Below are 27,125 nucleotides of genomic sequence, written 5' to 3'. Positions count from 1 at the left end.
ATTCACATAGAATACATTCATTTTTTTATATTGTTTATCTTATTGTATCCCCAAGTAGGTTCAAGTGCAGTCTTCCCGAGTCAAGGCTAGAGATGTGCAGTCTCAATTTTTTAAATGAGCTTTCCAGGGGTCAGGTTTTGAATCTCACGAGCTCCCTAGAGAAATCTAGAAAGTAAAATGAGTCTTTCAATTTCGAAACAACAATCTCCTCCAAGATTTGTAGAGGAGAAGCATCATGCAGGATGCCTTCATGTCCAGTCAGAAGTCCATCGTGCATTACCTTCATGACATCCAGAGTTATTATATATGCAGCTTAAACATGTGTACAAATAGCACATTGAATTATTATTATTATTAATAACACCATCTATAACACAAAGTGTACTTTCTTTCCAGTCTTAAGTCAACTTTACATGCAATTCTGCCATACAGGACAAAGACAGGATTGAAATGCTGTTACTCTCTGATCTAATGAGCAGACAGAACATATAAGTACGCAACAAATTAAGTACTTATATTATAGCACACAGTTCAACATAGCAGCAGTCAAAAGGCACACGGTGGACAGGATGACAGTAGAGTAAACTGGAAGAGAAAAAAATGGATTGAGAGAGCAGAAAGTGATGTAATGTACATCCACGGGAAGTGCTAAATAGTGGTTTAAAGATAGTAGCAGTTGTAGTAAAAAAAATAAACACAGTAAGATTACTACAAAAAAAATTACTTTATGGCGCTACACAAAGCTAAATCACTTATCTGACTGCAGCTAGCAACATTTCAAACTCTGCATTTATGAAGCCTCTGTACAACAACGACAAAAACGTCAACAACAACAACAGCAACAACAAGAAACAACTCTGGTGTTGGTCGATTTATCGGTTTCACGGTTTTGACGCATGTGAATTTCCGACGTCACGAAAATCGGAGCACCAATGTGAGAGACGACAGGTCCAAAGTCATCCCGCCCAGAGCTGTCAATCAACATGTCCACGCCCATATATATAATCAGAAAACACCTGTGTGTGTGTGTGTGTGTGTGTGTGTGTGTGCGCGCGCCAGTGTAGTAAAACATGGCGGTGGATTACTGACGGCAGACTGTAGGACCCAGCAGAGAAGCAGCAGCCTCCAGAAACTACTGTACACACACACACACACACACACACACACACACACAAACAAAGACACACACACACACACACACTCACACATGGTCCGGCGCTGCGTTTCAACAGCCTCACACTTCTTCACTGGCGCGATGGACACAAGCGGCAACAAATGTAAGTGGACTTTTCTTGTACAGAATCTCTGCTGCAGGAAAGTTGAACGTGTGTTTTCACTGTTTTGTGTCTCTGCACAGTTTGTTCATGTGGTTCTAGAGATTTGCATTAAGTGTCAATGGGTCACACACACGGTGAAGACCCTGTCACACGCCCACCGTGTGTTTCCTTCCTCTCACACCTGTGACTGCTGCCCCCCCCCCCCCCCCCCCCCTACTTTTCATCTAAAAGTTGGAGCCTTTTTAAATCTCTGACATATTGCAAAATCTTCTTCAGTGATACACTCTAAATTAAAATTTTCAATCAAATCAATTGTCTGTTGATTGGTGGTGCACATTTTAAAATGTGAATGTTGCTTCTGCTGAAGAGCTAAAGCCACGTTCTGATCCTTGACTGACTATTGTTTGGAAAAGTGAATCCCACTCCCCGAGTCAATTCAAACCACTGGATGAAATTATATATTTTGGCGATCAGGTTGTTATGGTAATCTCTGACATTTCACACCACTTGCAGAGATGGACATCTACAGTGTTTTAAAAGCTGGGAATAAGAACAGGTTTTTTTTGCTCCATGGGGTTTTTTTATTCTGGGAAGGGTACGTCACAACATTTTTCCACATTGTCAGAGCAAATAAATAGATGTAGCCCCCTCGTGGGCTTCTGGCAGTAAGATTGGAAATGACAGCAGTTACAGGACGAGGTGTGGCCCAACGCAGCGTTTATGAGGATTTCAGTTTACAGCTGATTTTAAAGTTGTCTGATCAGATTTTTTGTTACACTTCAGCTGATGTTCTTGTATCATGTTACTGCTCACAGAGCTGGAAACACGTGTGTGCCTCTCACTGACTCACTGCGAGCCGCCCGGCAGGTAAACATGTGTTAGTGATTATGAGGAATCAACTTTATGGACAGTTTAACTCGACTGACTGGAGGTGAAAGGAAATGGGACGAACTGCACATGGTTCTCAATCTTCTGTCTTCTTATTTCCTGCAGCTGTTTGATAGTCTCATCGCATACATGCAAAAAGTAGAGACTTTATTTGAAGTTGCTTATTTCATGTCCTTCCTGCATTGGACTGAACTCTTTTCCATCCTTCCTCGGCTCGTCAGTGTATGTGGATGTTACCTGTCTGTTCAGTGTGTACACAAAGTATCTAAAGGAGGATGTGTTTTTAGCTGTTGTCTGTATTGATAGAAACCTTTAGTCTGTCACTCTCATCCCTGTCAACACAAGCAGGAATTTAGTTTGACCCACTGTCTATATCTGAGCTTTGTGTTTTAAACCCAGCAGGAGAAAACGCATGGTGACGGCTGGTGGTCCCAAGGGAGCACCCAACTGTGTGTATGCTCTTTAAATGACCAGATTGGCAAATCCTTACCTACTTAGCCTTTGTTTTTGATCAATAGAACAGTGACTAATGGTTAGTTTAGTTGTCAGCAAATGTATAAATTAATTGCAAACAATAACAAATACGCTCAACATGGTGCTTTCTTCTTGTTTAGTTGGTCTGAGCAACAACTGTTAAAGCAGAATTCATTGACATTGTAGCCACCTGGGTGCAGCACAATGAGCTGAAACTTGACTCTGACATATTATATTATCATTTTATAAAAGTGATAAAGTGAACGTGACAGCATTATATACACCTAGCAGACATGTGCTGTGTCCCAATTCAGTGGCTGTAACCTGCGGATGGGCATTGAAGATTGCGTTATAGTGTTGCAACTAAGCTGTCCCATTGCAAAGGCTCCTTGAAGTGCATCTGACAAATTTCAGAGTAACGAAAGATACAATCGATTAATCTTTCTCTGGCCAACCTATTCAAGGAGTCAATACACGCAAAGCTAACAAGCTAGATATGCAGGGGACCAAGCTGCGGTTAGTGCAGGGGCTCAAAGTAGCCAACAATTCAACTGCAAGACTTGGAAAGGCTGATGACGCAATGTTCTGTAGACCACACTGATTCATTTCTCTTTGGCTTTTGCAGTCTGTTCTTCCTACAAAGACCCTTCCTTTGTAGACCAAATCCTCCAAAGGACATGACTCCTGAATTGGGAAGCAGAGAACATTAGCTTTCATTCATTGTTGTGTCAACCAGGTGAACCTGATATTTGCCCTATACTCCTACTCCATTTAGATTTTTGTTCTTCACTAACACCTGAGAGAAGTGTTGCTCTCTAAGCTTGTTTATGCTCAACGTTAAATATGTACATGAAAACACTGGTTCTGTCTAATTTTAGCTACAAAAGCTGAGAGAGTGATAATGTGAGTTAATAGTTCTCTTAAGGATGGTCTTTACAAGTAGCACCCCTTTGACACATCGTTAAAATCAAATATTAATTACGGATGTTTAAATTAATATCCTTGTAACTACCTAAGTCAGCACGTCTCAAAGGTTACGTCTCCGACTCTATCAGCTTACTTTGTGGAGTTGTACAAGTTCAAGCTTGGTAAGTTTGATAAGAGGCAGGTATGAGCTTGAATGGTGGGAGCATTTTAATATGCGCTGTGCAAGCCAGCTGGAGCAGCAGCGTAATAAAGGTTCTGTTTCCACCGCCACCTCATGAGAAGCGGAGCATCAGGTGGGTGTGAGAGGGGAGAGGCTGTCCCCGCTGACATGCATTGCAGGGCTGGGATTGTCTGTGATTTAGTCCAGCAGATATTATGAATTGCAGCTTTTGTCAGGATTGTTTAAGAGCATACTTGGCATATGTGAACAAAACGGTGATCTGCTGTGGACTTTGCAATCATTTGTAAATTAACCATACTGCTCATGTGAACACAAGTCGGCTGCATGCTCGAGAAATCCCTTTTCAATCCATGCCTGCCTTCTAATGAGATGGTTGAAGTGCTCCACATATCGACGTTCCTCTGAGAAATGTGTAAAAAGAGTATCTGTGCAAGTGAGTTAGGACACATAGAGAATTCCTATTAATTTGGCATAACTCTGAGTCTTAAGGCTTGTTGAGAGCTTCTTTGAACATTCACAATGATTTGCATTGTAGGCATTTGAATTAAAACTTGTTTTCACTGGGTTAAGATTAGCAGGTCAAATGAGTAGGATTAAAATGCACTGTGCTGTCGTCATCTAGTCGGTGGTCAGTGAGTGACCTCACTGTGTGTGCACGTGTAACACATTTCTGATTATGTATTCTGCAATCTGCATGTCCACGCAACAAAAGCTGTGTTTGTGGAAATGGTTTATAACATTGTTTAAAGACTGTTCCAGTATGTTACAGCCTGTGTGCTAAGCAGTTTTAGCTAATCTAACTATGATGTAATGGTGTCATTGTCCTGAATGTGGACAAAAGTTTCCAGTCAGAAGAAACTAGGGCTGGGTAGTGTGACCAAATATAATATCAAGGTAAAACATTTCATATCAATCATCTGTAAGTGTTACATTATTATTTCTTTAAGGAATAAAGACACATTTTTGCTCCTTTAGTGATGGTTAACTCTTCTTTAACCAGAGAATGATCAACACTTAATAAACAGCAAAACATTTTACAAATCTGAAGTTGATCAATACTGTACGTCCTCATCATTATATTGATGAATATCAGACTTTTATTATATTGTTGTTGTGAAAATTATGGTACCATTAATATTGGCAGTTATATTGACCAGCCCTTGAAGACACTCTTCAATGCAGCTGAGTGAGGCCGACACTGACTTTCCAGCTTTAAAAACACCCCCTGCTTAATTTAAATTTGTTTGTGTTTTTAATTAGTTTGTCCTATCTGCTTCTGTGTCTGTGTGTCTCCTGCTCTGTTATAAAGCCGTTTCCAGCAGAGCACTGTCCACTACTTCTGCCTTGCATGGAAACGAGGGGAATCTCCCCTGAGCGTAATAAGTTTCATTGTATTGATTCTCCATCAGATCGGAAATTCAGACATTAATACTTGTGCAAGCTCAGTGACACTCCTACATACAGTACTTTTTTTTTATTACTTACATTATTATATATTTCTTTATGCCCCACCATGACATTGAGCTGTAAATCATTTAAGACCGCTGTGGACCAGCCCCATAAGAAGTGGAATTTCCCTCGTAACCCAATAATGAGTAGATCCCCATGATTCATGTGTCTGAGGTGTGTGCACTGTATGTTTGTCTGTGTGTGTGTGTGTGTGTGGTCGTGCACATGTCCACCATGCATAGACAATGGTCATTCTCTGCACAGCTGTTTATGTACTGTTTCCATGGAGACATGCTGCACAACATTAAAGCAGGGGTCTATAGAGTGTGTGTGGCACTCAGAAATCTTTTCTTGTGTTGCAGAGGGTGAAAAGTGACGCTGCCTGGGGTTCATATGCACACAGGTACGTACAAGCAGTATATTCAGAGGGAAGGTTTATTGGAGAAACTTGGCAGAAATATATGACTCGTGGATAGAATAAGAGCTATCATCTTTTAGTTTTAATGTATGTTACTTGGCAGCTATAATTTAGCACTGATATATGATTTAGTTATTGTACATGTATAGAAATTGAATTTTGTAAGCGTAAGGGAGAATCCAGGATCAAACAGAACAGTGCACAGATTGTACTGACAATGTGGTTCTGGACTTTTATCGAGTCTGTAAAACTATCTCTCTACCTATCCCACAAGTGTAAGTGTGTTAAATGCATCAACAAGAAGTTTGTTTAAAAAGTTAAACACAGACAATGGTTGAGCCCTGCTCTTCACACTGACGACACTCACTCTTTGCCTTTTTCTGCTTTCACTATTGAGACTTTTAATCTGCAGAGAACTCTCTTGATGTTATAAGCTTATTGATATACGTGAATATTGATTCTGCAGATAATTAAATCACTTAACTCAGAGGTGATTTATTAATGGTGGTGAAATGGTGTTTAGTCTTAAGACAGTGTGCAGATATATGAAACCACAACAACAAACTACAACAGCATTGATGTGGAACTTTTTTCTGTCTAAGAATTTGCTCGTATATTGGTGGTTCCCCTTCATATTACTAGTTGACATATTAACACAATAAAAAGTGTTCCTCAGATAATCACTGAGAATTTGGATGAAGAATCCAATTCAGACAACAGCTATCGGATTTCAAGAGTTGTCCTAGTTTTCGGCTGAAAGACTGAAGCCGTTGCTCCCGTCAAAATCCCATTAACAAGAAAAATCCCAAATGGAGACAAAGCAGTTCCTTTTCCCCTTTGTGCTCGTGTGAATGTGTGAGTGTGTGTTTCCTGGCCTGTGTGCATGTGTGTTCTGTGTAAATTACCAGAGTCTGTGCAACATCAGTTTAAAGCTGAACTTGCACTTGCAGAATAGCATCTTTCTCAGTGTGTGAATACTTTAGTGTGAGCGACACATAGCATTGTGGTGATCTCATAGGACTCAGGGCAGATACAGGATCTAAATAATACTGTGGAGCCTTTGTCTGGCAGCAGGCTGAGTCAAGCCCTCTGTGCCATACCGGACTTGAATAAATGAGATGAAAAATGGGGGAGAGACGGAAGAGAAGTTGAACAGACGGACATTGCCCCCATCATGAGCAGTTTTGTGACCTTTGACCATTGACTGAAAGCCATGTTGAGAGAAACGCAGATGAACATTTTGCAGAGCGTAGCACTCTGACCAGTGCTACACTTTGTGCACATATACAGTATTGTGTGCTACTATTCCATGATTATACCACCTCTACTCTTATTTCAATGATTTACCTACATGTCTTTGGTCTTTGGGAACATGAGCATGTCCCTGAATGAATGAATGAATGAAAAACACATGGAAAAGGAGGGAAAGGCTAGGAAATCCCCTGGAGAATTCCTGATCCTATTGGGGCACTAAATTGGCGCACTGACCAGCTATTGACATGATAGGCAGGAAGTAAAGGATTTACAGGGGGCATACGATTTTGGGAGTTTAAATGAGCACAAACAATGGAACTACACATTCTGACCCAAATGTCTTTGTTTCAAGGCATTATGAGCTTTAAAAGACTCCTTACTGCCTGTTTTTACCATCGCATTATTCACAATGTAGTTGTTTTCCATAGATGACTCAAGTAGCCCCGCCACGATAATTGAGCTGATAACATTTCTGTGTGTGTACGCACATCAAAAGCTTCAGTGCTCCGTTGCTGGCCTTCAAAAGCCTGATAATGATTAAACAGGTGATCAGGGAGTGCACCAACCCATAATTTTCCCACCCAATCACCATGGAAACGTCCCAGCCGTCTGAGAGGACTAATGACTTAGACTAGATTAGTCTCCCGGTGACAAGCTCATTAGAGCGGCCTAATTAAAGGGAGTGAGGATGCACGTTCAAGCTAGAAATTAGTTCTAGAGGTTGACTGGAGGATACTTACACACCTCATTTACAGGATGCGTACTAACATGTACAAATCCATGCATGCATTTAACAGGAATATTTGAAGTAAGACACAATGCTCCAAATTAATTAAGATAATGAATTTGATGTTTGCATCTAAGAAATCAGTTCTGCCACTCAATAATTTGGGTCTGAAGTCAAAACGAGGACAGAATACTACCTGCAGTATCCACAAACAATCTCATCCCTACACTGAGTAAAATAGAGTGTGGTATCTGCCGACTGTTTTATGATAACCTGAAGCATCTTACCGTCTACAATAAAAACAGTGGGCATAACATGTTTTCCCCCTCTCGCCTCAATTTGTGTAACTTTACTACTCCTCCAAACCAAATAAGTTTTTCCACATGTGCCCCTCACCTGCTGCTAGTCTCCAGCATGTTATGTAAAGGGCATGTGCTCTGTATCTTTGTCTAAAATGTCCACCCACATGATAAATGTTCACGACAAAGCTATGAAAATGGAATTCACATTCTCGAGGGGGGACTACACTGCAGTAGCTAAATAAAGCCTTGTAATAATGGTGCGTTTTAAGAGATCCATTATATTGTCACACCTTTGAAATACAGTTGTAAAAGTAGTCAGTCAATTGTATCGAGCGCAGGATGTAGACAATGCATTGAGAATAGGGTCACCAGAGACGCCACAGTAAAAGTGGGAGTGGGTCAGCTGACAGGAAGAGGAAACAGAAGGCTGGAATTGATAGGTGATGTCATCGGCAGAGGGAGGAAGCTCCCTCTCTATAGGGAGCACATTGGGCATTGCAGTAAATGTGGTCAGCCCATTAACTAATGTAGGAGAGGAAACGAGTTTTGTTGGCAGCGTGCTCAATGAGACTGAAATCAGTTTGTGAGGGTTTTCAGCTGTTGGCTTATCACAGTTAGAAAGGCCTTTAAATGTCCACTCTGATGGTCTCAGCCTTAACTCTGTATATTTGATTGTTTGAAAAGACTCCATCCACATGTGTAGGTCATTTTTTTATGTGCTTCTTATCTCTTCATTCTCCTGAGAATCTCTGTAATTTCCTAGATGAATAAATAATGCCAATAGGGCCAGTAATAATAATAATAATGAGTGGTTTTTAAACCAGCATTAACTGTTTGTTTGAGGTCAATGGGGAAAAAGCTGCAAACACCAACCTGCCATATTGTTACATTTTAAGTCAATGTGATGTCAGTTGCCTGTTTACTGATTTAGCAGATGTGGAGCAACATTAGTTTGCCCTTGGAGTCATATCTCAAGCTGGTTAGTTGAACCGTTTTCAGACAGGAATTCCCAAGAATTTCTGCAAAACAGAGTTTGCAGACATTATCCACTTTGATGAGTTCACAAAAACAGGAAAATCTCTGGAGTTTTCAGGCGAGGTGAAAATGCCCACTGCACTGACTGACATTTGAGTTCTCACCTACTCTTGATACTCTCAGATTATCTGGAGTTCAGTGCAGGTCTGAAATCATCTGTATTGTCCGTAAAGGGGAAATTCAGTTTCACAACACTTCATATTCACCTTCACTAACCATGTCTCAAACAGACAGCCACACACATCATCATTGGACAATAAGGACACTAACAAGCAAGAACATCTCACATTAAACATTGATGGACAGTAAAGGGACAGTACAGTGGGTGGTTAGTCAAACATGCTGCTATGGCTGCATGTACAAGGCTTTTGCCAAAGCTTTTGCCGAAGAGTACCCTGTTGGACCATATCTAAATAGTTTTATCCAGTTTGTGACAGAGGGTATGTAGAAGTAACAGGTGGAACAGTAAATTGAATGGGTTGGATGATACTTTTGTAAAACGGTAGAAGAAGAACAGGGGAGAAGAGTCCTTCAAGTTCTTCAAGTTTGTCCATTCTGTCCGATATTCTCTTTCTGCTTTGTTGTCAACCAATTTTTGCTAATAGGGATGAGCAGTGGAGCAAAACAGGAAAATTACAAGCAGTGGGTTTGTTATTGCAAGCCGGCCCTTTCACGAACATGTCGTAATTTTCTCAATTGTTATAATTAGAATGTTGGATGTAGTAGGTTTAATAAATCTGAGGCTTTCATAAAAATAGCATCTGGCTCTCATCATCCTACTTAAATCCAGGCTAGGTTAATGACTACACTGAGCAAACAGAAGCTAGGCGTAATGTCAGTCAGGTCAGAGATGCAGTCATCATGTTGATTTTTATCATCTGACCAATGAACCAGAACGGTTTCTGTTTACCTTTCACGGGCTCCGCTGATATCAGAATGCCCAGACACGTTTCGTGCTGGGGTAGAGGAGAAACGTCACACTTGGGAAATGCCTGGAATCTGAGGAGTCGAGTGGGAGGAGATTTCATCATGATGGGGCACAGGCTGGTGAGAGAAGACATCGTTGGCACAGCTCTTAATATAATTAAAAGTCTGTGGCCATCTGGTTTAGCTCACCTTTGTTAAGGTGCTGGCTCCACACACACCTTAGTGATCTAAGCAGAGCCGGAGGGGTGTGATAAAGCCTGTGGTTTCTGAACCAGAGATATGACATCTCCTCATCTACGTCTCTTAAAGCTGTGATTCAGCTTCCTGCCCCAGCTTTGATGACTGAGTTGGATGGTGGTATTAAGATAACTCTCACACGGTATGAAGATAACATTCAAACCTCTCCTGTGACTTGTTAACATGATGGGAAAGTCGCGGGGTGGTATTGTTCAGCTGGCCTCTGCAGAGATGAGACAAAGAAAGTCCCACACTGGGTTTGTGGACACCTCAGAGTCTTCAACCTGCAGCGCTCTTTCATGTCGGATCAGGTTGGGAAATGGCTGCACTGTATACCCAACGTGTCCAAAGACAATAAGGAAGAGGAGACTTCCCAGAAAACCCCAGCAGTTTTCATTAGATACTGATCTCTTGTGGATTCACAGATGGTACTTTGAGGTTCTCACAGCAGATTTGTCAAACAGGATTTACCTCTATATGGTTATATTTATGTTTTTTATAACCTCTATGAAGGAGGTTTTGTTTTTATCTGTGTTTGTTAGCAGGTTTTCCCAAAAACTATACTCAACCGATTTCAATTGAGGGGGTAGTCTGATCCAAGGAAGTTGAGGAATGTTTGAAAATGCTCACAAATTACCGTATATGCCACTATATGATATGTATAGTGTATATTATATCTGTACAGGAGAATAGTGGCTGTTTAGTTCCAGAGAAAGTCCCTCCTCTCTCTAAGCAGGACCCAAAGTTAGTTTATAGATAAAGGGCCAACGAACAGTACATTGTAGTGTCTACGCTTAGCGACTTTCCTATCTTACTCAGATGAGTCAGGCAGAGAGGCACCAACTTCAACTCTCACCAACTTCAACTCTTTTTGAGTATTTCATCAGTGGCAAGACGTAAGGACTTAGGAATACATACTTTAGACTTAACTATCCAATAGGATGCGAACATCTACATGTAACAAAGAGTGACAGCAATTCCAGCCATTCATGGATGTGCTGTGGGAATGAGTGACACAGGGTAAACGAGATGTACAGTGATGCTGTGGGAGACATCTTCCTTGGGGTGAAGAAATAAAGGTCAGCTAGGCGATGCAATATGAGCAATGGTAAAGAGATTTAAGAAAAGGACATTTAATTACAGTAAAAACTCAATATGAATCTATTTGATTTTGAAATCGCCAAGTTTCAAATGTGGTTTTACCAACCACCTATCTGGAATACTTAAATATTACCCATCAGTTCTAAAGTATTTACCCAGTAGTTGTAACGAGAGGTAAAATGATGTGTATTTAACAGCATTGTACGTTTCCTTGTCTCCTCTGGGAATTTACTATCCTGTGTGAGCTCACCATTTTGCTTGCAGGATCACATTTAGAGGAGAGGTTGGTCTGGGTGTGTCTGTGGCATCACGGCTTCAGTGTCTTTTGTGAAGTAAAACAAGAGGGTTTAGCAGAAAAGCATGTTTATGGTTTTCAAAATGAGGCATCATTTAAGAAAGGCACAAAACAATGGATCGAGACAACTTTGCTATTTGTATTTAATTGTAATTCATCCAGTTGGAACCTTACAGCCCCTCAGCATGTGGACATGTTGCAATCTCTGAATAAAAACCAGAAATGTCTGCTGAGGACTTAGTAGGCCTGGCCTGTGAGTGAGGGTTACATGTACGCAGTTTACTCTGATGCACATTGTAGTGACTGTTACTTCTGTGACTCACTCCCTAACTTCTGGCCATCGTCTGTGATTCAGCAGTGTATGACTCTTCAGCTTGTGAAGCCTCCAATAATTGTCTGTGTCCTCGCAGGCAGACAGGTCGGTTAGTGACAGACAGGTACGTCAGGACTGAATGAAATGATTGTTCATGTTTATTAAAGTCCAGTGAGGGCCACAGACACCTGCTTTTTTTTCTTTTTTTCTGTCAGGCAATTTAATTTATTAATCACTATTGGGACATGAAAAGGATTTCAACCGATAAGATGAAAGGTTTTTGAGAACATAATTACCCACCCGACTTTCAAGGCTTTCATAACTGAGCGACAAATTTAATTTTGTTGCATCATGTAAATCTTTGACATCGAAAATTACAGAGATAATTACATTATTTTATATGCCGTCTCTCACTAAAGTAAAAAAAATCAAAAACTTGTTGTGCACTCCTTGGCAACCACCAGTTTCCACTATGCAGCTGATGTATAGTAATAGTCTCCACTCAGAAGAAGAAGTTGAATTTGTCAATGTGCGCTTGAGGCTTTGTTTGTGCAACGCTGGTGCCAGTGTGATTGAAGGCAGCATGTCACATCGTGCTGGGACACACGAGTCTGCCGTGAGGCAACAAGTCAACCGAGTGTAACTCCTGAAAAGTCTCAACTTGCCTTTACCTACATCGCAGCCTTCAGTCACTCCTTTATCATCCACTTTGTGTTTTGAAAAAAATGTATATACTGAAATGATCAACTGCAGCTTGATTTAAATAATGGTGATAAGGCTGCTGTACCAACGCCTTACTGGTTGGTGGGTTCACTGGCATCTTGTGGACGACAGACTGTGTGTACAGCTAGTTAAATGTTAATAAAGTGCACTGAGGGAAAGAATGTGAAGGAATAAAGAATGTGAGTTAGCTATTAGTCCACATGTGTGTGTTTACACAGCAGGCCTTTCCCAGGTGCTATACGATCCCTGGGATTACAGGGGAGGGGGAGGGTTCAATAGAGCTACACAAAACACACAGACACACAAACACAGAGCACCACCACCTTCCTACCCCACCAAAAGAAAAGAGAGGAGGGGAGATGGAGTGTGGGAGGGGATGGAGTGAGATAACAGATCAGAGGGAGGAAGAGAGGTAAGGGGGAGTGTGTATGCAGCAGTAGGCAGCTCAGCTTCAATACAAAGACTGAACAGGACACACACTCACAGTGAAAGGCTTTGGATGTGGAACATCTCCTGCAGTATCTGTGTGTCTATGAGTGATTGCTATTTTTTCTCCTCCGGAAAATGGTGGGACTGTCATCCACTGCTGTTGAGGGTGAGTGTAGAAAGTTTTTATAAATCATCACATATTTGAGCTGTAGGTAGATTAAGCTGATGAAGGATTGTTGAAGATTGAAGAACGTAAACACGTAGAAACTGTTGAGAGGTCAGGTAATGTTTCCTTTGTGCCTTAACCATCATGCCAGAATTGATGAAGGGCAGTAATCCTGAATTGTTGAGAAAGCAACAGTTTTCCACCCAGACTTCATAATGCAGCATTGTGATTTTTTTTTTTTTTAGGACTCCAAAGACTCGTTTTGGTTGGCAAATTCTATGTGTGGTTAGCTGGTATGTCTGCCAGCAACATTATTGTGAAACAGGGCCGCGGAATGAATACATTTTGTCACTTTAGACACGCATGGGAAACTGTGTGTGTCTGTGTGTAAAAGAGATAAGCTAAGCCTGCACGAGAGTCACATCGGATTGAGGTGGCATTATGTGTCAAATTATTGGATGTGTTAGCGCAGGTGCTCAACTCACTGACATTATCCTCCTCCCACCCCTCCTCTCTTTCACTCCCTCTGAAAGTCTTCTAATTTAAGCTTCTTTTAAAACTCTGAGTCTGCACTGTTAAACTAACTACTCCCTCTGCTGCACACACACACACACACACATGCACACACACATGCACTTTGCAGAGTCTTGTACTATTAACATGGTGAGGAATGTGACTGGTGTTTAACAACTATTGTCAGGGAAGTGTGAGGAGGGAAATGTGTCAATGCTTTGAAAAGGTTTCTACATTCCCTTACCCATCTTTTGTGGGGTTAGGCTGGAATATCCCCTCATAATGTTTTTGTCAATGGTTAAAAGAAGCTGTAATCAGAGCTCGGATTAAAGTCGTGGTTTGTCCTTCTTGAAGCTGCAAACGTTTCAATTTCCCCTCTGTATTTCTTTGATTAAACCTTATCCAACCTGCTTTTATGTAGTGTTATCATCATATGGGGGCTTGTGTGTAGTTTCCCTCAGGTGCTGGGCTCACAATCTGTTTTATCTGGCTTTTGAAAGACATCAGAGGGAAACGTGTGCGCACACACACACACACACACACACACACACACACACACACACACACACAAACACACGGAGTACCTATGAACCTTTGCAGCAGAGATTTAAAGGATCATGTGCTGTTTGAGATGTGAGAGTACCCATGTGAGAAGGGCAGTGTTGATTAAACAGGCATGACTGCTGACTGAAGGGTGGTCTTAAGTGCCTGCCATGCCAGATACTGCAAAGCATTTCCTGAGTTGTCCTACTTCATGCTGACTCCTTAAAAGCACTGCAGCGTTGATTTCTGTGCACTATTAGATTTAGTGCTGAATGGTGTAAATCGCTCTCTGTGTGCAGGGAGTGAGTCATGCTGTGGAGAAGTTTCCTCCACTAGGGTAGGGGAAGCCCAGTGGTGCACTCGAGCCAGAATCTGAACAGCTGAAACCTCTGGCAGAGAGACAGCATTCACTAGGCCAACACATCCCTCACTCATGAGTTTCCCTCCCTGAACTCCACTTGCTTATTTCTGTTGCATGAATCAGATCTTAATTAGGTAACATTTCAGATCCCTGCATGAAAAGCATATTTATTATTTTTTTCAAGGGTTGGAAGCTGTTCTATTGAGAAGACAAAGTTGATTAACATGCACAGACGAACACACACCTATTGTGGCACTGTGTCGGCCCATAGGAAGACCCACCTCAGGAAAGTATGTCTGTCTTCAAGGAGTGGGAGCAGGCTGTGTGCAGTGTTAGCGCGCACACGCACAAACACACACACACACACACACACACACACATCTCTTTGAATTCAGAGGACATTATATGGGCTTACATTTATTTCCTACATTACTTCTTGTCTAACCTGAACCTTCACCCTAACCTAAACCTAACCTTAAAACGTGTCTGTACCTCAAGATTAATTATCGAGATTTTTGTCCCCATAAGGAAGACAAGACCCTATAAAGTTACTGTAAACTGATTTAGGTTCCCACAACATCAGTAATAACTGGAAAACACACCTTACCACTAACTTTAACCAGGACTCATAAGGGCTCAAGTGCCTTTTCTAGACGGGTACAATGATCGACTGTTCATTTTCGACCCAGCTCACTAAATACACAACATATAACCCTTGTGTGTGTGTGCGTGTGCGTGCGCGTGCGCGTGCGCGCGAGTGCACGCAGTAGTTAGTGTAGTGTAACCGGTCTCATTTCCAAATGACCACACACCAAACAAAAAAGCTCTCTGACTCGGCTGTCCCGTGGCTGACTCCATGAAGATGCACGGGTCAGTGGCTCTGATGTGGTTCAACTGTGAAAATTGGCAGAAGGAGTAGATGTACAAAAATTTATAGTAGGACGCAGCAAAAGAAAAGAAAGAGGATACAAAAAATGTAAATTATGGAGGAAAAAGGGACAGATAAGGAGAGGGACTGGTGGCACTTGCTTGCGTCCGCCAAAAAATCCGACAGAGGAGGAATTCAGACACACACCACAACAGCAGCAGCGGGTCTGTTCTCAGGGTGTCCCACTGCTGTCAGAGGCAGACAGTTTATTTAAGTTCTGTTCTGAAAACAGGGAGTGGACCAATCCCTCCTCCCAGATCAACAAATGATGTGGAGGCCGGGGGGTCTGAGTCAGCTCATGACTTCAACTGTTGAATAAAGATCACGTCCCTGTGAATTAAACCTCTTGCTTGTTTGCTCTGGAGTTTTGGGGTTGGTGCCCATCATCATGTCAGAGGTGCAGCTGAACTTTATTCATTCAGGATGTTCTGTTTTGCATAAGATTCTTGTTTTTAGTGGCTTTGTATTCACTTGTCTATGCTTCTGGGCTAATGAGCCATTAGCAAACCTGCTTCCTGTCACTCCTCCCTGGTGTTGTTGTTTAGTCTGGGTAGTAACAGGCAGGCTGTGATAAGGTGTCAGATTGACATCGACAACCTGTGAAGCAAAGTGACAGAAAACACGGGAAACAAAGCAGAATCGGCCTCTTTGAAATTACTCCTGGGGCTTGTTTGGACTTGTCAGCCCGACCTTTGCCCTCTCTGCTGATACACTGAACTTGCTTCCCCTGTGACCTTTGCTCCCTGACCCTGTGCAGCCATGGAGGTGTTGGTGAATGAGCTGGGAGTTCTGCTGAAGATGCTGGACCAGGAAAACCTCAGCTCCTCCACCCAGGAGAAGAAGACATCAGTGGGGAACCTCCTGCAGCAGCTACAGCCGTCAGGTCAGAGAGAAATCACTGACACAGTGACTGTTCATACAGTATCATGGAAAGTGTTTGCATTTCATTTTACTGAAGTTGTATTTACAGCAGTTACCATTACAATATCATTATTACAAATTCAGATCAGCACCAAAACTTGACCCAGTCATAGATGTTAAGACACTTTTGAGAAATTCACAAAACAAATACGCGATCACACATTGGTAAAGAAAATGAAAAAAGAAATCGCTGGATCCGCCCCCTGACTAGTATCACATCCTCCCAAGTTTTGTGGTAATCCATCTAGTAGTTTTTGTCCTGCTAGTTAAAAAACTAAAATTGATAAAGACTCCTGAATGGAAGAGGTAGTGATAGCAGCATGTGCATTATCCACTTTTTTTGTTGCATTTATCATTTATCCATTCATTTATATTTCCACCCTTTCTATCCGCTAACGCTCAGCATGTTGTTGACACGAAGGAAGTTATTTCACGTTTTCCTCTTGCTCTCTCTCAGTGCCGGGGACAGACTACATCTACATGAACTCATCAGTTTTCAGAAATGGCACCAGCTTTGTCGAGTCCCTCTTTGAGACCTTTGGTGAGTTTGAGTTCCAGCACAGTGCTGTAAAACGCACATCATTGTCGTCATACGAGCTGCACCGATGTGCCTTCTTCACACAGTAAAGAAGTGGGAGTGTAACTGTGTGCTGTTGTGATTTATAGACTGCGAGCTGGGAGACCTGAAGGATGATGTAGATGATATCAAAGAAGAAAAGAACGCCCAAACTGACACTTTAAATCAGGCAAGTTGCCAAAAGTTCCACACTCCCCCTCCTTTACCATAACTATCAATTACAAATGAAATACTGGCTTTGAATTCTGGAGGTTTGTTGACACTGCATGTGTGGGATGTGTGTTGTTTGATCTCCATCTTGTCAGCACTCCAAATCCAAATCCAGCTTTTTAAGGAACCATTGCACCTCTAAACAAATGCAAAGCAAAGAAAAACATTGGGAGTGTATTCCTTGTTGTGGGGGTGTCCCGTGTACAAGTCACTCGGCCAGCTGTTGGAAGAGTTAAAACGTTGAAATCCACCCAGAGTGTGTGCTTTTACTCTTTATCTCTTTGATGATGCAGTTCTTTGGGTGTGAAAAAAAATGTGACTGGTTGTGGTGGAGATTTGAGAGCTATGTTTGTGTGTCTCCTTTTGGCAGAGCTGTGCAGATTCCCCGGCCCTGCACTCAGCGGACTCTCCTCCCCCTCTGCCCACCACACCGCCTCCTGAGGACTATTACGAGGAGGCGGTACCGCTCAGTCCCGGCAAACTGCCAGAGTACATCATCGCGCGAGGTCAGCATCCTCTCGCCTCCGCTGAACTCACAGCCATCATGTCATTTTGGTGTAAAACCTCAGTCACTGCTCAGCATTTAAATCACACACACATAAGATGTTTTCAGACAAGAACTCTGGAGAATATCCACACTATGAGGTCCGGATTTTGCCTTTCACACATAAAAGGAGATATTTCAATAAGAAGTGCTCACAAAAACACAGAAATCTCCAGAGCGTTCAGATGACAGGTGGTGCAGAGGCAGGACGTAACAAATTAGGTTAGGTCTGTAACATGTCTTTGTTTTCAGCAATTCGACACTGGCATCAGCCCTTATTACCAAAAGCTCTCTTGTGACATCTTTGTGTGTGTCTTCGACGTGAATAGTACTACTTCTTTAGTCTGGGCCTGGCCGGATAAACTCAACACTCAGTCTGGAGCCTCTCACTCGGACATTGACGTTCCCACATACAGCCCCTCCGGATAATGTCAGGACATTATCCGGAGTTCCCAGCATGTCTGAAAGCAGCTAAATTGACAAACAGCATTAGTATAAGTTACAATCAATGGCACAATGAAACACAAGCACAAATTTTAGATTTCTTTCTTTCTCCCATTTGCAGTCAGGTCCAGTCCTCCCAACTCCATAGAAGACGGATATGAAGATGCTGAAAATAACTACCCCACTACCTGCATAAATTCACAGCGTAAAAACTCTTGTAAGTTATAAGAAACTAATTAATTTCTGATTAGAGGATAGAAACGGACAAGAGATGAAGTTAACTTCATGTTTTCTGTTGCTCCTCTCAGACAATGATTCTGACGCTCTGAGCAGTTCATACGAGTCTTACGAGGAGGATGAGGAAGAGAGGAGCCCCGGCGTCCAGCTCACTCATCAGTGGCCGTCGGATGAGAGCTCCATGCCTCCTGCCAGAGACTGTCACATCTGTGCCTTCCTGCTGCGCAAGAAACGCTTCGGACAGTGGGCCAAACAGCTCACAGTCATACGGGAGAACAGACTACAGGTTAGAATTCACACACTCATTAAAGAGGAATAGATCTTAACTTTTATATTTCTCTCCTTCAACCTACAGTGTCGCATTTGTCCTCCTTTCCGCAGTGCTATAAGAGTTCCAAGGACACATGCCCGTATGTGGACCTGCTGCTGCCCCAGTGCACTGTGGTCTATGCACCCAAAGACAGCAAGAGGAAACACCATGAGCTCCGGTTCACGTTGCCTAATGGCGATGCGCTGGTGCTGGCGGTGCAAAGCAAGGAACAGGCCCACAGATGGCTTGGAGTAAGCTGCACTCTGCTCTGTATTCCAGCTTAGATACATGTGTATGCAGTTATACAGTAACACAGCCAGGAGTCATGCTGACAATCACTGGAAGTGGGTTTGGCATACGTCTAAAGGAATTCACTGTAAAATGGAGGTTGACAAATGTAAAATATCCCTGCAGGTTGTTAGAGAGGTGTGCGGTCAGAGCACAGGCCCTGAGGAGTCTGCGTCCCCCGTCAGTCCAAGAAAAACTGAACTTGACAAGGTAAGTGTAGCTGAGAGGATGTTTTCTGTTAGTTAGATCCTGTCGCTTTTATCCTCGAGACAATAATTCATCTTCACAGCCGAGCTGAGGAAAAGTATGTAGCAGGCTGCAATTGTGTTGTCACCGTAAATTTCCTTAAACAACAGTTTGGCTCTATAGTGCGCAGTTATACCTGTGTTTGTCTTTCAGAACAAAGAGGAGATGTAGTGTGATCGGGTGTTAAGAAATGATAGGAGTGGCAGTGAGTCGTTGTTGGAACAGGCAGATCCTCTTTTATTATGTTCTACCTGTTGCAACTTAAACTGCAATAAGCTCAGAGAGAGGACAACAGAGCTGCCATACATTTGGTAGGAAAAGAGTCAGCGGATGTTTGTGGTTGTGAGATAGTATGTAAGAGAATGAAAGAATCCAGAGGTGGGTACGTGTGCTAGCTCGTCTCAGGGATAGTCATTTATTTTTTATTCTGAAACTGTTTATGCGTGTCTTCCTCAGAGATTATCAGCAGAGAGGAACACATCTGATTCAGACAGTGTGGGTGTGTCAGCTGGAGATAACAGCAGAGAGAACGGTGAGACAGACACACACATCCTCAAATCCGTACATAGGGTTTCACAGCAAAAGAAAAATAAACTCGAGGCCCATTTACCAGCATTTTCTCCACAGATGTAGTTTGCTCATGTGGTCGGCTGTGCCTCAGAAGGTAGAGTGGGTCATCCAATAACCAGAGGGTCAGTGATTCAATCCCAGTATCCATTGGCAACAAACTGGACCCTCAAATTTCCCCTGGTAGTTGTGGCAACAATGTATTAATGAAAAATGGAAACTTTCCCACTGGCTAATAAACCAATTAGACTGGACATTGAACAAGAGGTCCTAATAATCTCTCTCTCCCTCTCCATCTCCCTCTGACAAAACATCCAGCATCTTAATTACCTTTAACACCAGATCCTAATCTTCCTCGTCAGTCAATCTTTCTCTCATCATGTGATAAAGTCTTCATTACTCTGTGATGTGACTCTGATGGCTAGAAGTGCTCTATATAAATACCCTGTAACATAGGCAATACCTACAACCATGGGATACTTAGTGTTATAGAAAAGGCACAGTGTATAGTTGCGCTGTGTGAATATGTGCTTGAATGGGTGGAGAAGATAGTACAGTGAGGATGTTTACAGCTCAAGACAGTTGTATGATTGCAGAGTTGGATATGAAAGTCTTTAAAATATCAATCTGGATTTAATCACCTCGAAGGGAAAGCCTTGGCTCACATAAGGCATCCATATTTATTTGGATTTCAGCCACATCTCTATTATGAGGTGCCAAGGCGGATGTACGAGAGCTTTCAGAAACCTCTGACTTTCCTAGTCGTAATTATTACTGGGATGTGTAGGCTGTTTACAAGTCAGAAAGATAAATTCAGCATTAGGTCACAGCAAAGTTCAACACAGTGCAGTTATTTCCATGAAAATAGAGCATTTGCTGATGAAGACCATGAGCTGCAGCTCTGGGAACAAATGCTAGAATGTTTTATCTTCCGTCAGGATCTAGAATTTCCTCAAGAAGGTTCTCATGTTTTAAGTTAATGTCAAGTTTCATATTCTAAAGATGAATTTGGACAAAAAATCAACAGGGGAATCCTTAACTTTTTGATGTAGGGAAGGTGAAACGAGGAGCTATCGCTGCAGGCCGAAAAATCACTCGCATCATCAGCTTCACCAAGAAGAAGCCCCCTCGGCCTGGTGATCCCCGGACATCCTTCGTTGACCCTCGACAAGGTCAGACCCTGCCTTGCATCACTTTTCAGTTCTCACAAGATTGTAGACGCCTCATTTTTATATTTTCCCTCCTCAAAACACAGGAAACCTGTCGGTGCTGGTGAACCAGGTGTGGCGGGAACAGTGGTGTTGTGTGAGCAGAGGCTTCCTGTACTTCTACCTTGACAAGGGAGACACTCGAACCTCTCTGCCGTCACTCCCTCTCCTCAGCTGTGAGGTGGTGCCGGGGCTTGGACCCAAACACCCTTTTGCCTTTCGCATCATACGCAACAACAAAGAGGTGGCTGCAATGGAGGTAGAGTACCTTGATTATCTTACTTGATAGTTGCTACTCAATGTTTTTATATAACTTAGTGTCAAAGGACTGTGTGTGATGTGATAAGAGCAGCACGTAGTGAATAACAGAGAATTATCACTGGACTCTGCAGTTCCCTCAGATTTACGAAGCATTTTATCACCTTTCAGTTCCTCGTTAAACATTGAAGCTCTGATAAACACAATGTAAGCTTCCTGTCCAACACAGAACAGCATGATAAGTCATTGTACTTTAGCTGCTAAGATAGGTCCTCAGGAGGTGGTGGAGACCAAAAACCCCAAATTAGTAGGCAAACTTCAAACTTCAAATTAATTCGCTGTGTTATCTGAAGTTGTAGGCTTCCTTCAGTGGCCCCATTTTACTAGACACACTGTTTTACCACCTGTAATGTTCAAATTCTGGCATTTCAAAACTGATTCGTCCTGTCTCCTTTTAGGCTGCCAGCTCTGATGAACTTGGACGGTGGCTGGGTGTCCTCTTGGCAGAAACAGGCTCTACCACAGACCCAGAGTCGCTGCATTACGACTATGTTGATGTGGAAACCATTGCTAATATCCGTAACGCTGCACGTAATTCCTTCCTGTGAGTGAGACTGTCTGGGGTAAATGGGGGAGGGGGGAGGGGGGTTGGGATATTTGGATAAGGTCAGTGCAAGGCCATCGACCAGAGCGGGGATGCTTTGACCTTTCACCGACTTAATATCTCCCCTCTCTCTGATCCTAGGTGGGCGACCTCCTCCAGCAGTGCCTCTACAGACTCCAGGACATATGATGAGGTCTCTAATGAAGACATGCAGGTGAGTTGCATGTGCACAGACCTGCACACACTTTCCCAAAGTTCACTTAAATCTCCTGTGTAATGCTTGACTTTAATATGACAAGATGAGAGGCGGTGTGTCTGTGTGTGCAGCTGTTTGGGATGGTCCCCGTCTGAATATGACGCCCCATATCAGTCACCCACACAGACAGACAGTGCTCTGTTACACACGCCTATCAATGAAGGCTTCTTGTGGGTCAGAGACAAAGTACTGTGTCGGTACAGGAGAGAAAAAAAACTCCAAAAAAGCAATCAAACTGATGACAGCAAAGCAAGAGGTCACGGCACTTTTACAGCCTGTAAACCTCTTTCTTAACCTCACTGACACACACTTAAACACTCACCCCCTCACATCCTACAAACACAAACATACACACCTCAGCGGCCTTAAGCCAATAAATCTAAAGATTAGTTTATTGCTTTGCCTTTTTCATCCTTCCCACATCTGTCATGTCCTCCCTCCCCTCCTCTGCACTCCACCCAGTCAGGGGAGAACCGCAGGCCGCAGTCTGGGAATCAAGGGAAGCGGCGCTCAAGTTTCTCAAGCAACGACTCCGACAGAACTAAGCCATTAGTTTCCCTCAAGAGGACTGGCTCAAGTAAGTGTGATTGGTTGGTTTTCCAAAGTTACACTGCTGTACTTCTATTGGTTTGTTCTTTAGCAAAGCCTAATGCAACGTTTCTTTTGAAAAAGTCTTCTGTTGAAGCAACTAAGTAATTATATGAGCATATTGTTCAACTGGTAGATTTCAATTAGATAGACTAATTGTGAGAAACACATTAGTTTGTCAGGGAAATGTATTCTATATCTAAGGTGCAATGAAGCTCAAAGACAATTTACCTAAGGTGGTCTAAATTCTCTGGGCTTGTTCTAGCAGACTGCAACATGCACATATGGGGTTTAGAGCCTTGACTCTTCTATACTAGAAGATTATTTAATATGCAAGTAGCATTTGCGAGTATATTTAATGAATAAAAGGGGACAGTCTTTCAAATAAAAAAATGACAAGACCTGTGTTATATATTTTGTACTCACGGTTTTGTCTGTTTCTGCTTTAACTTCTATGCATAAATAAATAGAAAATATAGCAGCCTGCTGCCCTTCGAAGGAGATGAATAGTTTTACAGATGGTCCGTTATAATATAGTTGTGTCACACAGCAGTCATATATTCCAAAGCTCTAGTTTTATTGTAACTTATACTATTCATACAGTCACTTCAGTGGTGTGCCAATTCACTGACAGTCGTAAAATATGAACTCTCATCCGGCTCAATATTCCCTTTTCTCTCTCCTCTCAATCATCCTCTTATTTTCCATCTATAATCTCTTCCCTTCTCTCTGTCCTCTCCCATTTGCTCCACCGTGTCAGTCGGACTCTAACATTACAAAAATTTAAGTTGAGCGTCCAGTGTTTAGGAAAGTGATATTGGTGTGGTCGGACAGCTCCGTGCTCTTCTCTGCGCTGTTTCACAGGCCTTCACTGTGACGTCCTGACACTTCAAAGAGCCGGTGCTCTCCAGGGCTGAAAGCTTCAGGATGTAACCTGAGATTTATTGGACACTCGCATTAGATCCGCTGTCTTGCCTCCTTGATCTACAGGGCTCTGTGTGTTTATCTTTTATTCGTGCATCGTATCCTTGTTCCCTCACAAACATTCTTGAATTATGATATAAGGTCACAGTAGAGTGCTACAGTTTTGTATGACTTGTAGAGCAGGTGTCACTCCCTTCGTGTGAAGAGTGTGAAGATATTAAACAAGATGAGAAGATGGAACACTGTGAGACATTTTGTTTTCTTCCCATAACCCCTGCACGTCTGACCTCTCACCTTTGCTCCCACCCAGATGCCAACCAGTATGGAAGGTATGGGAAAACACGAGCGGAGGAGGATGCCAAGCGTTACCTCAAAGAAAAAGAGGAGCTGGAGAGGAAGAGAGATGGGATACGAAACACACTGGGGACCCTACGACAAGAGAAGCAAGAGCTGAAGGAAGAGTTAAAGACAGCCTCTGGTACGGAGATTTAAAACACAACTGCAGATGCTACTCCATAGTTTTTGGTAATGTTTGGATTTCAGTCCAGACTTTCCAAAATCAGAAAAATGTTGGCTGTTGTCTTTTATATGTTCATTGAGAAATTATGTTTAACTGCTGGATACTCTAGTTTTGAAGAAGGCCTGCACACAAGGCTTGGATATCAAACGCAGACATCTCTGATCTTTATGTGAACTTGACCTCCTTTATTAAAGGGCATGTGAGTGGAGAGTTTCCCCACAGGGCTCAATAAACCATCTAATTGCTCTTATTAAAACTAAACTCCTTCTAAATCTAATTAATTTCATGTAGTTTCACATAGTACACATAATCATGCACACATTCCATTTCAGATAAGTTTTGATGTTCTATTATTTCGATATTTTGAGTAAATTGTTTCTCCGTTGTAAGTATTTGATGCTTTTATTTGTCTTATACGATAGTAAACTGAAAATCATTGAGGTTTAGACTGGACTAAACAGGCAATTTAAATAAGTTGGATTTGGGGAGAAGTTTTCACTATTTTCTAGATTAAGTTATCAGCAAAGTAAAGGCTGTAGCTAAATTTAGGTACATCTGTGTAGTAATCTTTACATTGGTAAATAAGCATAATTTTTCTTTGGAAAATTTGATCTGAAAAGTGACAAATTACAACAGTTGTATTTGACTAGTGGAGTCCAAGTATGAAGTGGCAATAAATATAAATGATTAGCGTTCCTGGTTGAGCAGTCATCCGAAGCATGAGCTCCCCTTCAGTAACAGTCGGTTTCGGTTTTCTTTGCCGCTATCTCTGTCCTATAAATAAAAATATTAAATATTGAATATTTTAAAATAGATACTATCAAGTCATCACTCCTTTATCTCCATAGCACTTGAGTTAATATACTTTATTTTGAAAGCCATCCTGTATTTAGAGGACATGAAAATACAAGTGCTATTGTCGTGGTTTTAGTTTGTCTCATTCTGTTGTGTATATGTTTTATACGTCCATGTGTTTGCAGATAAGAGGCAGTCCTCCATGAACAAACGTGTGTCCCATCTGGAGGAAGTGTGTCGAGCTAAGGAGGCAGAGAGAGTGGATCTGGAGCTGCGACTCACAGAGGTCAAAGAAAACCTGAAGAAGAGTCAGGCAGGTGGAGCGCTGGGTACACCAGTTGAGGCTAAACCACCTGTTAAGGTATATATTGTTGTTTCATGTGGAAAGATTTGCTTACATGCACACCTGTGAGTACGTACTCCTATTTACATCTTTCCTTTTTTGTGTGTAGGCCTTCAACAAAAAGAGGCAGAACATCTACAGTGATTCACTACCAGTAAATTGTGCCTCAGAAATACGTAGGAGACCTCCATCCGTCTATGCTTCCTCTACAGGAACCGTCATGCAGAAGGCAAAGGTAACAAACATCCAATTCCTATTGGTCTATTCTTATTTCGAGACGACGGAAAATAGAACAACAGCAGAATGTGTTATTATCATCTATCGTTTCCCCACAAACAAATAATCTTTCTGCGTGTGTGTTTTGGTGCTTTGTCATTTTGAACATTTACAGTGAAGTACCTGTATGTGTGACTGTACTTTATGTGATTGTGATCAAATTTGAGTTTGTCACTAAACGTGATGTTTGAAGACAATATACATAGACAATAAAAGTATTTTCTTTGAAGCTAGCAGGGATTGTTTATAGGGATGTTTACCTGGTCTTTGATTTACATTAATTCTTAAGTGAAAAGAAGTAAGTGTGATAAACTAGTACATTGTGTTACTTGCTACTTGAGTGGAGGCTAAATGTAGTTATAATTTACATGTTCTCATTATTGACTAATGCGGTCATTGCTGTTGACATTACTTTGAGTGTTTTGATAATGGCTCTACATTGCAGTTCTACACAGTCATACAGCCATAACCTAAAATAAATCTCCTATCCTTTCTATTTCTTCAGGAATGGGAGTCAAAGAAAGGAACCTAAGAGAAGCATCGTTAAAAGGACTGGTGTATCAGGATGGGACTTTTTTCAACCTGTAATCCCATTAAAGACAAACTTCCTCCACATAAATTGACTGTAATGAAAGAATTCCGCCACTAGGTGGAGGTACATCCCACTGAATATTCTCTCCTATCTTCCTCACAAGACTTCACATCTTCTGTATCCACAAGTATTTTCATTGTCTGCGGTTCAGACTGAAACAGAGAGAAATCTTGTGTTGAGAAAGACTCATGCAAAGTGTATTGAAGAGCACATCGAGAGTATAGAATGCAATGTCATGGAAAAGCAACAGAGGATTTTGTTGGAACCCGTGTTGCGTTAAGTGAAATGTGAACATGTCACATGGGTAAGTTAAACTAAGACATGTGATCTGTTGGAAAAGAAGAGGACTAGAGGGCAGTTTCAGCCATATAATGTGCCTGTTATGTGACTTAACGTCTTTATGTTCTGCCTGTATATACTGAGCCATGACTACTGTTTTATATACTTTATTATTTTTCTAATATACAATGTTTTACTTCTCATCATGATGATTTACCTGATATGAGTTTTCAGCTACAGTGCTGTGGATCGATGGCAGGTCGATATTTTTTGATTGCACTTAGCTTCTCTGACACTCGAAGCTGTTCAGTGATCATCTTCTTAATTATCTTTCTGAAACCAAACCCTACAGCTACTTGACCTTGCCATAGAAAATTAGAAAATCTACCCTCTATCATTTTAACAACTTCTCCTTCTGAACCTGTGGATGTCTTTTGCACTTTATCGTTCTTCTGCCTGGATAAGAAAACAAATGTCTTATTTCCTCCACCATACATTGCAATAGAGATTTCTTCATTAAAATTCACCTACGCATGTTCAGGTACTGGCTTTAATTTCACATGAGATGCTGTGAAGAGCTTACACAATATATGATCTCATACAAGCAGCGTATGAAAGCCAAAACAAGCGAAAAACACATCTACGTCAGTCACTTAATGAAGGCAAGTCA

At 41.9% G+C, this 27,125-nt stretch overlaps 1 protein-coding gene across 3 annotated transcripts; it reads left to right on the top strand.

The window, feature by feature from the left end:
• The first annotated feature begins 1,023 nt into the window (after positions 1–1,023).
• On the top strand, positions 1,024–26,993 carry afap1l1a (actin filament associated protein 1-like 1a). 3 transcript variants are annotated; one of them, XM_053429086.1, is made up of 20 exons: positions 1,024–1,277; positions 5,559–5,599; positions 16,226–16,351; positions 16,847–16,930; positions 17,056–17,135; positions 17,547–17,682; positions 18,286–18,381; positions 18,473–18,687; positions 18,783–18,962; positions 19,126–19,209; positions 19,702–19,777; positions 20,865–20,984; positions 21,068–21,279; positions 21,737–21,882; positions 22,024–22,096; positions 22,601–22,715; positions 23,961–24,128; positions 25,151–25,326; positions 25,418–25,543; positions 26,090–26,993. In XM_053429086.1, exons 2-20 carry the CDS (start codon positions 5,590–5,592, stop codon positions 26,114–26,116), a joined length of 2,250 nt encoding a protein of 749 aa, XP_053285061.1. In that variant the 5' UTR covers positions 1,024–1,277; positions 5,559–5,589; the 3' UTR covers positions 26,117–26,993. The 3 variants fall into 3 exon arrangements, with proteins under 3 accessions (XP_053285061.1, XP_053285059.1, XP_053285060.1); XM_053429084.1 differs by lacking the exon at positions 5,559–5,599; XM_053429085.1 differs by lacking the exons at positions 1,024–1,277; positions 5,559–5,599 and adding an exon at positions 12,894–13,123.
• Positions 26,994–27,125: the final 132 nt, after the last annotated feature.

Source organism: Pleuronectes platessa, chromosome 8 (genome assembly GCF_947347685.1).
Source record: "Pleuronectes platessa chromosome 8, fPlePla1.1, whole genome shotgun sequence".
Lineage (NCBI taxonomy): Eukaryota > Metazoa > Chordata > Actinopteri > Pleuronectiformes > Pleuronectidae > Pleuronectes > Pleuronectes platessa.
Note: the sequence above shows the minus strand (reverse complement) of the source record. Positions and strands in the feature narration are given on the sequence as shown.

Excerpts from the sequence above, each read along its gene's own strand:
- afap1l1a (XM_053429084.1), top strand. The coding sequence starts at position 1,208 with ATGGTCCGGCGCTGCGTTTCAACAGCCTCACACTTCTTCACTGGCGCG. Across the intron at positions 16,352-16,846 it reads GCAGCAGCTACAGCCGTCAG|TGCCGGGGACAGACTACATC; the intron begins GTCAGAGAGAAA and ends GCTCTCTCTCAG. Across the intron at positions 22,097-22,600 it reads TCTCTAATGAAGACATGCAG|TCAGGGGAGAACCGCAGGCC; the intron begins GTGAGTTGCATG and ends CACTCCACCCAG.